General features: G+C 46.1%; 1 protein-coding gene across 1 annotated transcript in view; it reads right to left on the bottom strand.

The window, feature by feature from the left end:
• The window catches only part of LOC126236435 (nuclear pore complex protein Nup85), a 149,847-nt gene that overhangs the window by 115,859 nt on the left and 16,346 nt on the right, over positions 1-17,642 (bottom strand). The window contains exon 3 of the mRNA XM_049945738.1: positions 6,746-6,935. Within this exon, the coding sequence (XP_049801695.1) occupies positions 6,746-6,935 (190 nt within the window). The remainder of the gene's footprint in view (positions 1-6,745; positions 6,936-17,642) is intronic.

The following is a 17,642-nucleotide window of genomic DNA, read 5'->3' as shown; positions in this document are numbered from 1 at the left end:
TTGTGGGACTGAAGGTTGCGAACGTTCCATTAGGGGACAGTCAAGATGAGGAAGAGATGTAGGTGTGTCAACCCGACAGCTGCCGAGTTACAGCCGGCGTAATGTCACTACTACAGGGCACAGAAGCAGGAGGATCCTGCTCCATTGGGTCCACAGAAGCATCGGCTTCTTTTGTGGTGGGTCTGTGGTGTCCAACACTGAAAAACGGTTGGTGGTGTGCACTGGCGATACGGAGTCTGGCTGGGCTAAGGTACCACGGGGCGACACTGTCTAAGAGGATCTTCAAATTGGCGAATGAGAAGACCATTTGCCTTTGGTGGACTTCTTCGAGTCTTTCCGGTTAGAGGAAGGCTCAGGTGTTGTTTGGCTGAAGGGATGGAGGAAGTCTTCATGGGAGTACTCCTGCTGCCCTTTCCGGACCACCAGTTGTCTAGCTGGTGGCTTTGCCCTCGAGACGAGAGTTTGACGGTTTGTTGCACAGCTGGACAGGGGGATGGCGATGCTACCTTGACACTGGACGATTTCACTACCTCAGAGCTGAATTTGAGGTTGCATGTCTGTGTGGCCATGTCCTTCATGGAGTGAGGGGTAACAAGAACACAACTATAGGTGTCAGACGGGAGAACACAGGGTTTGCGTCTAGCCAGTAGCTTGCGAGCTACTGGGTAAGGCATATTTTCCTTTCTCCAGATCTTAGACAGTCCGCTCACCAGGATACACGGCATGGCCGACGTTTCAGTTGATACAGCAGGGACAAGGAGGCAGACAATCGCCCTTGGGTGCATCCCTACCACAGGTTGCACATTTGGCTGGGTGTTGACAAGACGTTCTAGTGTGGTTGAAACGATGACACTGGTAGCAGCGTATTGGGTTCGGAATGTACAGCCAGACTGTGATAATTTCATATCCTGCTTTGATCTTGGACAGCAGCACCACTCTATCAAAGATGAGGAAAAGAGTGCAAGTGGGCACTAAGGAGGAATAGACCTTTTTCATTACACAATGGATGGCAATGACACCCTGTTCAGAGAGGTAAGATTGGATTTTGGCCTCTGTTAGACCATCTATAAGTCTGGTGTAAATTAAACCACGGGAAGAATTCAAAGTTCTATGGGCATCAACACGAGCGGGTAGCCACAGAGAAGTGAGGCAGCAAGCAGTAGTTGTGCTTGAGAATCAGAAGCAGTCTCCAAAAGCATAGTTTCATTCTGTAAACGAGAGCAGGATTTCACAGGACCAGCGATTGCATCGACACCTTTCTGAATAATACACGGATTGACTGTGGCAAAGGACTGACTGTCTTCAGTATGTGAGACCACTAGGAACCGTGGTGCAGTGGGAAGGGTCTTGAATCATTAGCCTCATTACGTTTACATTTTGTAGACATTGATTGCCAGAGTCTCCGATGGTGCACACCTTCCAACTGGGGGCTCCCTTCACAAGGGGGAGCACCTGCCTTAAGTGATTGTTCACACCTCTGGTCATACCTCTGCAACACTGACAGAGGGACCAATCGGCTATTTGGGAAGGCTACAGCTCAGACAATTACCCCACCTTGGGCCTGGCGTGTACCAAAAAACCCAGTCACCTGTTACGCGTCAGACGCATGGGCCAGTCTTCAGGAGCACACAGGGAGGAAGAAGAAAAAGAGGAACCTCAAACACCGAAGCAGAGGAATGAGAGGAGAAGGAAACAAAGAAAGGAAAATAGCAAAAAACAAGGGTGAGACTGTTCTTACGTCAGCGACAGACAGTGCAGAACATTCCCAATAACATCCCAGACATGCTCCCCAAGGGAGGGGAAAAATAATAGCAAGAGGACAGACATGCAGCACAGAAGGAAAAAAAATGCTGCTAAGCCTGGGACCCCATGGTAGCTAAGCACAAACCCACCGAAGAGTGGTGAGACCCCTGCAAGGCTCTTCAGCTGGAATCACCTGACACTCATCTAGATTTTGAGACTCCTGGGTTACAGTCCAGGGATTCTGCTTAAGACTGCAGGCAGTGTACACCAGCCCAGACGTAAACACACCATGCTGCTGAGGGGACACACATCTCGCATCAACAAGGGTGCCATTGCTGCCAGCTATGTACACTGCTACAGCATTCTACTGCAGCAGTGGATTTACTCATTGCCACTAACCATGGACAGAAACTGGGCACATAGCCATCGATCTACTGTATGAGAACTGTTGAATAGCGGTAATAAGGAATGCTTTACAGAGAGAGCACTCTTGACCTGGCACTCACCATTGTATTTGAACGTACTATCCCCGCAGCTACCTGCACATGCCATTCTGGGGACACAAGTGGTCATTTGGCAACATTGGTGTAAGCACAGTGGTCAACAAAAATGTAACACCATTGCAAAACATATCTCTAGTTTCATTTGCATGTTATGTTAATGTAACAATATTATGAAAAGGAAAGTTCACCATAGAGTAGAGATGCTGAGTCGCCGACAAAAAGACCCTTACAATTAAAGCTAGCGGCTGTTAAGGCCTTCGTCAATAACACACACACACACACACACACACACACACACACACACACACACACACACACACACACACACACCTGTAGTCTCAGGCAACTGAAACCACACTGCGAGCAGCAGAAGCAGTACATGATGGGAGTGGCGAATGGGTGGGGTAAGGAGGAGGCTGGGGTGGGGAGGGGGAGGGATAGTATGGTGGGGGTGGCTGGGAGGTGGGGGTGGGGAGTAGCGGAAAAGGAGAGAAATAAAAAGACTGGGTTTGATGGTGGAATGACAGCTGTGTAGAGCTGGAATGGGAACAGGGAAGAGGCTGGATGGGTGATGACAGTGACAAACGAAGGTTGAGGCCAGGAGGGTTATGGGAACATAGGATGTATTGCAGGGAAAGTTCCCACCTGCGCAATTCAGAAAAGCTGGTGTTAGTGGGAAGGATCCATATGGCACAGAGTGTGAAGCAGTCATTTAAATTAAGGATATCATGTTCAGCAACAGGGTGGTCCACTTGTTTCTTGGCCACAGTTTGCCGGTGGCCATTCATGTGGACAGTCAGCTTGTTGGTTGTCATGTCTAAATAGAATGCAGCACAGTGGTTGCAGCTTAGCTTGTAGATTAAGTGTCTGGTTTCACAGGTAGCCCTGCCTTTGATGGGATAGGTTATATTAGTGACCAGACTGGAGTACGTGGTAGTGGGAGGATGTATGGGACAAGTCTTGCATCTAAGTCTATTACAGGGGTATGAGCCATGAGGTAAGGGATTGGGAGTAGGGGTTCTGTAAGGATGGATGAGTATATTGTGTAGGTTTGGTGGACAGTGGAATACCACTGTGGGAAGTGTGGGAAGGATAGTGGGCAGGACGTTTCTCATTTCAGGGCACAACGAGAGGTAATCTTAAACCTAGCGGAGAACGTAATTCAGTTGCTCCTGTCCTGGGTGGTACTGAGTTATGAGGGGAATGCTCCTCTGTGCCTGGACAGTGGGACTTTGGGAGGTGGTAGGAGACCGGAAGGATAAGGCACAGGAGATTTGTTTTTGTACAAGGTTGGGAGAATAATTATGGTCAGTGAAGGCTTCAGTGAGACTCTCAGCATATTTCGAGAGGGACTGCTCCTCACTGCAGATGCGATGACCATGGCTGGCTAGGCTGTATGGAAGGGACTTCTTGGTATGGAATAGGTCGCAGCTGTTGAAGTGGAGATATTGATGGTGTTAGTACGTTTGATATGGATGGGGCACTGATGTAGCCATCTATGAGGTGGAGGGCAACATTTAGGAAGGTGACTTGATGGGTTGAGTAGGACCAGGTGAAGCAAATGGGGGAAAGTTGTTGAAATCCTGGAGGAATGTAGATAGGGTGTCCTCACCTTCGATCCAGATAGCAAAGATACCATCAATGAATCTGAACCTGGCGAGGGGTTTGGGATTCTGGGTTTTTAGGAAGGATTCTGCCATGTGGGTGCCCATGGCCGTACCCCGGATTTGTTTGTAGGTATGCCTTCAAAAGAGAAGTAATTGTGGGTGAGGATATAGTTGGTCATGGCTACTAGGACGGAGGTTGTTTAGGAATGGTAGTGTTCAATAGCGGTAAGGCCATGGGCATTAGGAATGCTAGAGTACAGGGAGGTGGCATCAATAGTGATGGGCAGGGCACCGTGTGGTAAAGGGACAGGAACTGTGGAGAGTCGGTGGAGGAAATAGATGGTATCTTTTATATAGCAGGGTAGGTTCCGGGTAATAGTTTGAAGGTGTTTGTATATGAAAGCAGAAATTCTCTCAGTGGGGACACAGTAACTGACCACAATAGGGTGTCTTGGGTGGTTAGGCTTCCTAACTTGAGGAAGCATGCAGAAGGTAGGAGTACAGGGAGTGGTAGGGGTGAGTAGAGACACGGACTCCAGGAAGAATTTCTGGGATGGGCCTAAGGATTTGCGCGTGACTGGAGACCCTGCTGGATTTCCAGAATGGGGTCACTGTGGCAAGGTTTGTAGGTCGAAGTATCTGACAGCTGGCAGAGTCCTTCCGCCAGGTAACCCTTGTGGTTCAAAACAACAAAGGTGGAGCCTTTGTCTGCAGGTAGGATTATAAGGTCGGGATCAGTTTTTATATCGTGGACAGCAGTTCTTTCTGTGGATACAAGGTTAGTAGCACGTTGAGGGATTTGGGGAATGATGGTGAGGCAAGGTTTGAGGTTAAGAAATTCTGGAAAGTTAACAGGGGTGATTTGGGGGCAGTGGGGGTACATCACAGTTGCATGAAGGAGTGAAATGAGTTAGACATGGTTCAATATTATGTTAATGTAATTCTGATGTTGAATTTCTCTTTTGTATTTATATGAACTTAAATTTTAGCACTTAACAGAACTCTCTAAATTTCATATAAATTTACAATCATTACTTTTAAAATTTACCAATATGACAAAATAATTTACCAGTATGGGTGAAGACACTAGATACAAAGGTAAATAAACTACTCATACATACACGTAACTTGAAACAGCTACTTTGTTTACATTTACGGGAGTTTGGCCTTTTCACTATATCTCTGCAGAGATTGAAAGGTAATTTTGTTTTAGTTTACCTAGGTTTTGATGCCAATAACGATATCTTCTTCAGAACCTATAAATTAACCCATATGGACATATATTAAACATTGAAATACATCATCAATCTAATGATTTCACAATAAGAAAAATCATGATATTTACAAAAAGTAAATTATTTTGAGGGCCAAACATTGGCCATGCCACAGAATAAAAGTAATACAGAATAAAGACGCATAATCATAAGATTATGTCTGTGTATACTAAAAACTATATAAAAAAATAAAAAATAATACTAATAAGAAAAAACAGACAGAGCTACGCCGGGCCAGGAATAAGGGTCATACATAAGCAACAAGAAAACTAAGCATTACGAGTAGTTCCATGGCAAGGCTCAGAAAGCGGCCAAGCGCACGCGTGAATGCACGCATAAGCGCACGCGTTAGAGATAAGCTTTCTCAAAATTACTTGGTGCAACTTAAATTGTGAACAAAATGTGACAGGAAACAGACCTGCAAATGGATAAATGTCTACCTATGGTACAGTACATTAAACAATTTTCTTAAGAACTAGCTACTAAGCCCATGCTCCCAAGCCTCTAAAAGATATAGAACTTTTGCATAATGAAGTCAGAGGATGTAAGTTAGACACCCTTGAAGAATTGTAAATTTTTAAACATCTTACTATTGATAGAGAAAATTTACTTAATGATCAGCTGCAACTAAAAAATAGAAATTACTTCGAAGGATTTCAACCTTTACTCCAGTGGAGTTGACCCATGGCCCACTTCGAATGGCCGATGCTGTTTCCTATCTGCTTTGCCCCTTTATTATAGTGAGTTTGTTTAGTATGTCTTCCTATACTTGTATTATACTGGTAATGACACCAGTTGCAAAGGTGGTTCTTAATTTGCCTGTTTTATGTTCAAGATATTTCATGCTTCGCACGCCTATGTCTCCCATACTAATTTATTAGTTACTGTAGTGGGATTTCGCCCTTTTATTTTAATATTTTAATGTAAAGTTTTTCTGCCCTAGCTTCGTAGCTAGTTCTTAAGAAAATTGTTTAATGTGCTGTACCATAGGTAGGCATTTGTCAATTTGCAGGACTTTTTCCTGACACATTTTGTTTACAATTTACATTGCGCCAAGTAATTTTGAGAAAGCTTATCTCTAGCGCATGCGCGTGCATTCACGCATGCGCTTGGCCGCTGGCCGAGCCTGCAGAACTGCTTGCGACGCTTCGTTTCCTTGTTGCTTACGTGTGACCCTTATTCATGGCCCTGCGTAGCTCCGTCTACATTTTCATTATTGTTTGTAGCATTAACATATATAATCTTATGATTATGCATCTTTATTCTGTATTAGTTTTATCCTGCGACATGGCCAATGTTTGGCTCTAAAAATAATTTAATTTTTGTAAGTATCACAATTGTTCTTATTGTGAAATCATTAGATTGATGATGTATTACAATGTTTAATATATGTCCGTATGGGTTAATTTATAGGTTCTGAAGAAGGTACTATTATTGGCATCAAAACCTAAGTACACTAAAAGAAAAAAAAAATTACCTTGCAAATGAAGGCTGAATTCCTTATTGTCTGAACAATTCATGGTTGTTGAAGTGCTGCATTATGTTAAAGATTTATTTCTCCAGAGAAGTAATGTACTGTACAAACCAATAAAAACAATAACGAAACTATCTTCCTTGCCTGTACTGCCGGCTAAGTTTCAGCAGTCTGGATCTTACTTCACTTGCACTCTCCTTTTTTGCAATTTTTTGACCAGCCAAGAATGCCCCATTGGATTCATTTATAAGCTTCCTTGTAACTGGATGGAATAATACAATATTTTGTCTCAGGTGATGTAACTTTACTTCAGTAGTCTGTACTTTTCTTTTTTCTGAAAGAAAAGAAAACAAATGTTAAAATATTGCAGACCAAAATTTATAGGTGAGATGTTTTGCCACAAAATGTTCAGACACTAATTTTCCAATTTGCATTTTACTTGAATCTGAGGAGTGAGAAAGCAGTTTTAAGAAAATTTTTGTGCTGTAACTGAATATCTACATGTGTACAAATGATGTGGAACAAGTCTGGTGTATTACATAATAACACTAAAATCTCAACAGTTACATTTTCATCAAAAATGATTTTTTTTATTTTAATAACTGTCAGATTTCTTGACCACACTTCATTTCTTCCAAAAATTGCCTTTGAAAACGATGAAACGATAATAGACGCAATGCCAAATTCTCGGTTAAAAATGTTGACAAGATACAATGTATCTATTGAACAATTTTCTATGACAAATAGTATTGTCTTTAATTGACAGAATATCGAAATGCAGTATGCGATTTCAGAAATAATAAAAAGTGTGGTCAAGACCTCAAAGTTATTGAAGTGCATCCAAACGACCATTTGATCTCAAAGCATTTTCATACAAATTGTATCAGATTTCTTTATTGGTGGTCTTGCCTGCTGTACGAGAAGATATTTACACTCACACTAAATAACAACAAATGTTAATGTTGAACAAAACGTAAGAGACTGTTTGACAGTTATCAAAAGTATTATCCTACCTGCTTTTTCTCCAGTTGCTATGTAAATGTCTGATACAGTCTGAAATTTTCTGTGATTAATTGGATGTAAAAAGATAACAATGAAAAAAATGCAACAACTCCCTGGGCTTGTTCAATTTTATGAGTATGTAATTGACAGAGACCTTTGGGGGGTGGGTTGGTTGATTGATTGATTGTGGGTCAGGGGACTAAACAGCATGGATATCAGTCCCTCAATCAAGGCGTAGTTCATCTGGAATTAGTGACATCAGTGAAGTATGTTTCCTCATAATGAAAGCACATAAGAGCAGTAAGACCGAGGCACTGAAGGCAATACTGATGTCTGAGCCGAGAATATATTTATGGAGACGTGTATGGAGTGGGCTAGTACATATGTCAGAACAGACGAGACATCTCTCAGCTCTCATCCAATAGCTAGGAAGGGCCCACCCATCTGACTCCTGCCAGCCTGACGGTGGGTGAAGACAGTTGCAAAGCAAAGAATGTCTTCCTATCAGTGTATTCAGAACAGTAAAAGTGAGAAGGCTAAAAATGTACTGGACATCAAGCGGACAGTCAGTAATAAAAATGAGAGGGGAGAAAGAGGAAAGGTAGCAAGTTGGTGCCTCAGGGATTCTGCATGAAATGGGAGTTGCCTTATCCCCATCCATGTCAATCCTGCTCCAGTGCAGTCAAGGGACCAAAGAGCACCCAATCTTCAACAGAGTGCAACCTGTAAAATAGAAAATAAGGTGTGACACAAAATGAGACTAACTGTGTCCAAAAGCAAGTACAACAGAGTAAGAGAGGGATGAAAGAGTGACCTGATCAATGAGGTGGGGTCTGAGGTCCCCAGACCCAGCAAGAGATACTCAATTTCAACCATCTTGTCCCTATCCTGAAGGTAGCTTGAACTGTTACATCTGCAAATAAAAACCAGCTTCATGGAGAAAATTCAGAATCAGTTCAACCACCCAGGGATTGTCTGCCAGCATTTAAAGCAAAGAATTCATGAGGGGGCCAGAAGAATGGGGCATTCCACCAGGATATCAGCTGTTGTCTGTAAGGCTCTACATATACAATGTGGGGGTTGCTCATTATATAAAATGCAGAGGCGACATAGTACACTGGATTCCTTCGGGAGGGGGGGGGGGTTGGTTTATTAGGAGGACATTAGCCAACTAGATTTCATTCCATTTCTGAGTAGAGGTCTTATTTGCATCCAACAAATGTGCACCTGGAACTGGCAAAGTGAACGGGATGACGGTTGGCCAGTTCATTCACTGGAAGAGCCACAACTTGGGACCTGGACAGCGAGTACCTCGCACACAGTCAGTATGACTCCGAGTACTGTGCAGTAACTTCAGTGAAAAGGTCAGGAACAGCAACTCCCACAGGGTGATAAGACTAACACTGTTCAGCGGTTTGAAAACTGCTCATTCAGTCACTACATATTAAACCACAGCTAAGGAAGGCATGTTCAATAAAGTGGAAGGCTCTGTTAACAGCTATCAGTATCACCGTAATAACACTGTATGGTCCTAGTGATGAATGTTATTCCTGACTGGCAGAGGATGTAAAAACATATCCCAACTTATTCAAAGTTTTAGAGCTGTCAGTGTAAAGTATGGTTAGCACCCTGAAACTCCTGAATGTAACAGATGACGAAAGGTCATGGAGGCTACAGACTTTAGGACTTTGAAAGAGATTGGTCCTAATTTGTAGCTTGGACACAAACAACATGGAGAGGGGGTGCACACGAAAACACAGTGAGCACATTCCAGGCACAAGAGAGAGGTAGAAATCCTGGCAGAGGGCTGTTTGGCGGATTCCAACTGGTAATTCCAATTAGGGGTGGGTATCGAGAAGGACGATACTCACGATACTCCTTGTATGCGAAAAGAATTGGATACGTTGGATGATTAAGGAATTGTCGAATGAAGGCTGCATAGGAGACCAAGAGTTGGTACTGTTGGAGCCTAAGAGGTAAGGGCAGAGCTTTGGCAAGGAAATTGTCTATGGGTCTAGTCCAGAAGGTGCCAGTACCCAGAACTCCACAATGATGGACTGGATCTAATAATTTCAAAGTTGTGGGAACGAAAGAGCCTTAAACCTGGTGACCACAGTCCAGTTAGGATGAAACGAGGAACCAGTAAATATGGAAAAGAGTACCACGACCTACACCCCAAGAAGTGTGAGCAATGATACAGTGAGCATTAAGCTGCTTCATGCAGCTCCTCTTCAGTTGATGAGTAAGGGGCAGCCAAGTCAGCTTTTTAACAAAAAGTCCCAAAAATGGGACTCTGCAACAACATCCAAGTACTGTGAACCCAATGAGAGATCTGTGTCAGGATGACCTGTACCACCATGCCGAATGTATGACTGGCAAGAGAATTGGAAACACTGGGAAAGTGTCTGCATAGAGGCATATTGCATAGCATCTTGGAGCTGACATTTGGTCCTGGCTACTGATGGGTTATGTAGCAAATGCGAAAGTCATCTAAGTAAACGACAAGGGTGACCTGTAGTCTTCTGGTTGTCCTCTTGGACCCATGGAGAGCCAACTGAAGTGTCAATTCAAACCTGGAACAACCAGTAGGATAAAAACTGAGGAATAAAAATAAGTAGGGAGTCCTGGAAGCCCTAGTCATGCAGGGTAAGTAAAATGTGATGACGATATGTGATGTAGTATGCCTTATGTAGTAAAAAAACTGCAATGAGGTGTTGCAATTTAGAAAAGGTATCTCAGATTGCTGTTTCCAACTGGACCACATGGTCAGTTGTGGATTACCTGTATCTCTCCTAGAAACTACACCGATAGGGAGACAAAACGCCCCAGAACTCAAGAACCCGCATAATCTGTGAGCAACAAACCTTTCAAGCACTTTGTAGAGCATGATGGTGAAGCTAATCGTTCAGTAGCTGTTGAGAGATGCTGGATTTTTGCCTGGATCAAGAACTGGGATGATGATACTAGTTCCCCACTGTGAAGTGACAACACTTGCAAGCCAAATACAAGTGCAGACCCTGGGTAGAAGTAACATTTGAGTAACATTCAGGTGTTGGACATGTTGTGCCAAGAGACTTAAGGAGTTCCTGATCAGTAAAAGGTTCTTTATATGATTCAGTTTTGGGGAAGGGGTGTGTGCTAAATATGGGGGGGGGGGGGGGTGTCATTGTTTCTGCAGTAGAAAGGTACATGGATAAGAAAAGAATACAGATGCTATTGTAAAGAAGGTCACAGGGTGTTCAGCAAAATTGACACATCCATACGAAGATCATCCTGTAGGGAGAGACCTGGAATCGTTGGCAGCCCAGAAGACTATGTAGCTTGGCTGACACCAGGGATGAAGTAGTATACATCTTCAAGGAGGAGAGTGTTCACAGCATTTCTTCTTACCATGTTTATTTAAAGAGCAAGCTTTAGCACAAAGCTGCTTAAAACTGGTAAGACTGGTCTGCGAAGGACGTCGTTTCAAAGGTTGCTGGACTCTTCAGTGATCCTGAACAGCTATTACAATGTCTTTGCACCATGATGGCAGAGGCCAGGGACCTAAGAGGAATACCAGTACCAGTGGCATGGGTCGTCATGCCTGAGCCATCTAGCACAGTCTCACTAATGCAATCTCATAGAATGGCCAAAGGTAAAAGCAAAGGCATGCAGCTACCACTTGGCTCTTCAAAAGACCCAATTTGGTAGTGACTCTGTCCAGCAACGACAAGGAAGTGACAGGATATGAAACTTACTGGCAGATTAAAACTATGCCGGACTGAGACTCGAAGTTAGGACCTTTGCGTTTCATGGGTGAATGCTGTACTGATTGAGCTATCCAAGCACAACTCGTGACCCATCCTCACAGCTTTACTTTCACCAGTACCTCATCTCCTACCTTCCAAGCTTCACAGAAACTCTTGCTGTGATCCTTGCGAAACTAGCACTCCCGGAAGAAAGGTTATTGTGGAAACATGGCTTAGCCCTAGAAACAGGTAGAAGGGATAAAAAAAGACAGCAGATGAGCGTGGCTGGCCGACAATGAGAATAAAAAGGAAAAGCCAGCCACTCTGTGACACATTAAAACATCCAGCCTACAAGCATTGGAGAGGAGAACACAAAGGGACAAAGGACATGCACAGAAACTTATACAGGATGATAAAACCCACCGTCACATATAAAACTTAAAACTAAATTAGGCGATGAGGTGTTGTCAGCTAAAATTAATGGCAAGCCAAAGGAGGACAGCTCACCAAGATATGGGCCACTGTCAGCTGGGCGCTGTGGGTCATCACAGTGCAGGAGGTAGCAATGTGTCACCCAAGCATGGCCAATGTGGAGCCAACAGAGAACCACAGAGTCCCTGCCAGAGGCCCGCATTGAGGTCTTCCACACATTCGTAGTCTCCTTAAGGGCACACAGTTTGTTGTGTGTACTAAGGTTAGAACATTCTGTCTCCGAAAGCCACAAAACCTTGCGGCATATTACTGAACGCAGGCCAGTTGCAGAGAAGCCAATCTCCATAAGCGGTTTCTGCGTAGACTGTTTGGCCAGCCTGTCGACAAGTTCTTTGCCTGGGATTCTGATGTGACCTGGGATCCAGACAAACACCACTGAACAACTGGACCATTCCACGGCATAGATGGACTCCTAGATGGTTGCTACCAAAGGATGACTAGGATAGCACTGGTCGATAGCTTGTAGGCTGCTCAAGGAGTCAGTACACAAAAGATATGCCTCCCCAGGGCATGAACGAATGTGCTCAAGAACATGAGATATAGCCACCAGCTCAGCAGTGAAACCACTGCAGCCATTGTGTAAGGAATGCTGTTCAATATGTCATCCATGGACATGCGTGAAGCTGACGTTATCATCAGTCATCGGGCCGTCAGTGTAAACCACTCCACGGCCTCGGTACATGTCAAGAATCGAAAGGAAGTGGCGGGGGAGAAGCGCGGGGTTAACTGAGTCCTTACGGACAGGTGAAAGTTCCAGGCGAAGCTGTGGGCTAGGTGTATGCCAAGGAGGTGAATGGACCTCAAGTATATGTGGAAAGGCAAGGACTCCAGTTCGGAAAGAAGGGATCGGACACTAACAGTAATTAGTAGTCATGACCTGGGCCGCTGATGCAGGAGATGAAATGCAGAGGGGGGGGGGGGGGGGGGGAAAGAAGACGGTAATTTGGATGTGCAGGAGAACTACGAACATGTTCAACGTAACTGGCCAGCAGTTGTGCATGCCTAACCTGCAATGGAAGGACTCCAGCCTCCACCAGGACGCTGGTCACTGGACTCGTCCTAAAAGCTCCTGTCGCTAGGCAAACGCAACAGTGGTGCACTGGGTCGAGTAAAGGCAATGCTGACGGTGCCGCCGAACCATAAACCACACTCCCATAGTCAAGGCAGGATTGGACAAGGACTTTGTAGAGGTGCAGCAGCGAAGAGTGATCTGCACCCCAGTTGCTGTTGCTCAGGCAACAGAGGCCACTGAGGTGCTGCCAGCACTTCCACTTAAGCTGACGAAGATGAGGAAGCAAAGTCAATAGGATGACGAAAACCAGAATACCAGTCCTACGAAGTGACACGTCTACACTACAGTGAGTGGATCATTAAGGTAAAGTTTTGGTTCCAGATGAACGGTACGACACTGACAGAGAAGTGCATCACACAAGACCTTGTGGCTGAAATCTGGAAACCGTGCACCAGAGCCCATGACTGCGCCTTGTGGATGGCTCCCTGTAGGCACTGCTCAGCAACACTAGTACTGGTGGAGCAGTACGAAATACAGAAGTTGTCTGTGCACAGACAGAGAAGGTAAGACGGACAGCCCTACAGCTGCTGCTAGACCATTAATGGCCACTAAAAATAGATACACTCAATACAGAGCCCCGTGGGACCCCATTCTCCTGGACATGGGGGGCTATGGGAGGCACCAATTTGGACACCGAAAGTACGAAGTGACAGGAAATTTTGGATAAAAATCAGGAGCAGACCTCAGAGACCCCACTTGTATAATGTGGCAAGGATATGATGTCACTAGGTCGTGTCATACACTTTTCATATCTAAAAACAAAGATGATGTGACTTACCAAATGAAAGTGCTGGCAGGTTGACAGACACACAAACAAACATACACACAAAATTCAAGCTTTCGCAACAAACTGTTGCCTCATCAGGAAAGAGGGAAGGAGAGGGAAAGACGAAAGGATGTGGGTTTTAAGGGAGAGGGTAAGGAGTCATTCCAATCCCGGGAGCGGAAAGACTTACGTTAGGGGGAAAAAAGGACGGGTATACACTCGCGCACACACACACACACACACACACACACACACACACACATATCCATCCACACATATACAGACACCTATTTTTCCTACGTGGAATGTTTCCCTTTATTATAATCAATCATATATATATATATATATATATATATATATATATATATATATGACGGCAACCAGGTGTTGCATCTGGAAAAGACTGATGGGGTGGCAGACTCGAGGGACACAAGAATGTTAGTGGTAGAGCAACCCTGGTAGAAGCCACCCTGACGTGGAAGCTAGTAGGCCACGTGAGGACCCAACCCAACTGCGAACACACCATACATTCCAGCAGTTTACAAAGAACGTTGGTGAGGCTGATGGGCCGATAGCTATCCATATCAAGCAGGTTTTTACTGCGTTTGAGCACGGGAATGATGGTGCTCTCCCACCATTGCAATGGAAAGATGCCATCACACCAGATCTGGTTGAAGATGACAAGGAGATGTCACTTGTAGTCAGATGAGAGATGTTTAATCATCTGACTGTGGATCCGATCTGGCCCAGGAGCAGTGTCAGGGCAATGTGCAAGGGCACTGAGGAGCTCCCACTCTGTAAATGGTGCATTTTAGGATTCACTGTGGTGTGTAGTGAACGAGAGAACTTTCCTTCCAGCCACTGTTCGAGAGTGCAAAAGGCTGATGGGTAATTCTCCGATGCAGAGGCGCGAGCACTCAGCAAATTGCTAGGCAATCACAATTTCTTCGGTAGATAACATGCTATTTATGTTAACACCGGGAACACCTGTTGGGGTCTGGTACCTGAAAACACAATCGATCCTTGCCCAGACTTGGGACGGTGACGTAGGGCACCCAATGGTCGTCGCATATCTCTCCCAACACTTCTGCTTCCGTCGTTTGATAAGTTGGCAAAGGCGGGCACAGAGCCATTTAAAGGCTATGAGGTGCTCCAGGGAAGGGTGCCGCTTATGCTGCTGTAGAGTTCGCCAATGCCCCTTAATTGCTTCAGTGACTTCTGGCGACCACCAAAGGACTGGCCTTTTTCCGGGGGCCTTCTATACATTGTTGATGAAGTTCAATACTGCTTTCTCCAAAGCCACCCTTCACAGCTGCACAATGTTGAAAGTTCCTTCACGTAGTAGTTGAGATGCAAAGGCATCTGCTGGTGAATTCCAGCTGTAACATGCCATCCATAACATGATTATTCAGTGGAACTATAATAGATATTACTGTCGCCGGCAAGAAATACAACACCTGATTTCCTCCTCGTCTGCAATTTATGTTGCTCTATACAAGACCCAGCTTCACTGATGCTCATTCTCAAGCATTCCGTGGTTAATGTGCATTCTGTCAGAACCATGAGATCACATCCAGATCGGTCTGTACATTGGTTCACCCAGATACAGTCAGTGAGTGGATTCCCCTGTATACCACATTGGAAGCAATACTGGTGCGAGTGGAGAAAACATCAGTGATGGCCATTTGCAAAGGTTACATACCCCCAGGCAAGCCACTAATTTACACCGAGATGACCTCGTTAATCCCACAACTACCTTCCCCCCCCCCTCCCCCCCTTATCTTACTTAGGGATTTCAGTGTCCATCACAAGCTTCTTACCAAACATAGTTTGTGTCTTCTCAGTGATTCTAGTCCTATTCATTTCAGTGCTGTCCATGGCACCTTTTCTGCTACTGATTTCATGCTGTCTTCCCGCAGTCTCGTGGCTTCCATGGCATTGGTCACTAAATGATGAGCTTTGTGACAGTGACCAGTTTGCAGTATCTTGTCACTTCCTAAATGAAATTTTCACTCTGCACCCCCCCCCCCCCCCCCCGGGTCCTGGAGTTCAAATAGGCCGGAGGTATTCCTGCCTGTGGTAAGAGGCGACTAGAAGGAGTCTCTCATGTTTTGGTCTTTATGTGATAGTCCCCTGTAGGGTTTGACCTCCATTTTTCAAAATTTTCCTGAAGAGCAAGCCAATTAGGGAAGGGCCCTTTACATGGTGCATCGTGTCCATCAATCATCGAGACCTATTGCATCCTTTGTGGATCTGCACTTCTGTTCATTCTCCAACTGTTGGGTGAGGTCACCCTCCTGGGTGCATATTTTTCCATCAATTGTGCAATATCGTTTTCTACACTGACGATGATAATGGACTTGTTTGCTTGGTTGCACCTGATATTCAGCACGGCAGCCAGTCCATTTTGGTGGGGTCACCATGTACCCTGTTGTTTGTAGCCCCCTGACCATACAGGGACCGCTCTGCTGATGCCTGCGTCGTTAACTCCCCACATATGCGGAGAAGTAGATGCCCACCACCCTGGGATGTAGGGACTCCCGACAATGGCCAACCTGTCATGTGGCCTTTGCTACGGCTGGGTGGCACCAGTGGGGAGGACCCCTAGTTTGAGTGGGTGGCATCAGGGCAGATGACACGCGATGAAGCACAGTTTTTTTGTTGATCATTTAGAGGACAAGTTTGAGGGGGTGGAGGGCTTGTACAAAACGAGATCTGGGTCAGTCTTCATCAAAACAGCATCCTCTGCCCAGTCACAGGCATTACTCGCTTGTGACAAGCTGGGGATGTTTCTGTAACCATCGCGCCCCATAAGAGCTTACATATGGTCCAGGGTACCATATATCACAGGGACCTTCTTTTGCAGTCTGACGATGAGCTACATGTCAATTTAGAGTGGCAAGGTGTCTGTTTTGTCCGGCGTGTCCGCCGGGGTCCAAGGGATAATCAGGTTGCCACTGGTGCCTTCATCTTGGCCTTCAAGGGTGACAGTACCCAAAAAGGTCAAGGTGATGGTCTACCACTGTGACATAAAGCCATATATCTCTCTCCCAATGCAGTGCTTTAAATGATGGAAGTTCAACCATATGGCTTCCTGCTGGGGGGGGAGGTGGAGGGGAGAGGGGGGCAGGAGTGAGGAGAGAGGGGGGGTAGTAGGAGGAGGAGGAGAGAGAGGGGGGGGGTAGTAGGAGGAGGAGGAGAGAGAGGGGGGGGTAGTAGGAGGAGGAGGAGAGAGAGGGGGGGGGGTAGTAGGAGGAGGAGGAGAGAGAGGGGGGGTAGTAGGAGGAGGAGGAGAGAGGGGGGGGTAGTAGGAGGAGGAGGAGGAGAGAGGGGGGGGGGTAGTAGTAGGGGAGAGGGGGGGGGGTAGTAGTAGGGGAGAGGGGGGGGTAGTAGTAGGGGAGAGGGGGGGTAGTAGTAGGGGAGAGGGGGGGGTAGTAGTAGGGGAGAGGGGGGGGTAGTAGTAGGGGAGAGGGGGGGTAGTAGTAGGGGAGAGGGGGGGGTAGTAGTAGGGGAGAGGGGGGGGTAGTAGTAGGGGAGAGGGGGGGGTAGTAGTAGGGGAGAGGGGGGGTAGTAGTAGGGGAGAGGGGGGGGGGTAGTAGTAGGGGAGAGGGGGTGGGGGGTAGTAGTAGGGGAGAGGGGGTGGGGGTAGTAGTAGGAGAGGGGGTGGGGGTAGTAGGAGAGGGGGTGGGGGTAGTAGGAGAGGGGGTGGGGGTAGTAGGAGAGGGGGTGGGGGTAGTAGGAGAGGGGGTGGGGGTAGTAGGAGAGGGGGTGGGGGTAGTAGGAGAGGGGGTGGGGGTAGTAGGAGAGGGGGTGGGGGTAGTAGGAGAGGGGGTGGGGGTAGTAGGAGAGGGGGTGGGGGTAGTAGGAGAGGGGGTGGGGGTAGTAGGAGAGGGGGTGGGGGTAGTAGGAGAGGGGGTGGGGGTAGTAGGAGAGGGGGTGGGGGTAGTAGGAGAGGGGGTGGGGGTAGTAGGAGAGGGGGTG

The sequence above is a fragment of the Schistocerca nitens genome, chromosome 2 (assembly GCF_023898315.1).
Source record: "Schistocerca nitens isolate TAMUIC-IGC-003100 chromosome 2, iqSchNite1.1, whole genome shotgun sequence".
Taxonomy (NCBI): Eukaryota; Metazoa; Arthropoda; class Insecta; order Orthoptera; family Acrididae; genus Schistocerca; species Schistocerca nitens.
The sequence above is the reverse complement of the archived record's forward strand: the minus strand, read 5'-3'. Positions and strand labels throughout refer to the sequence as shown.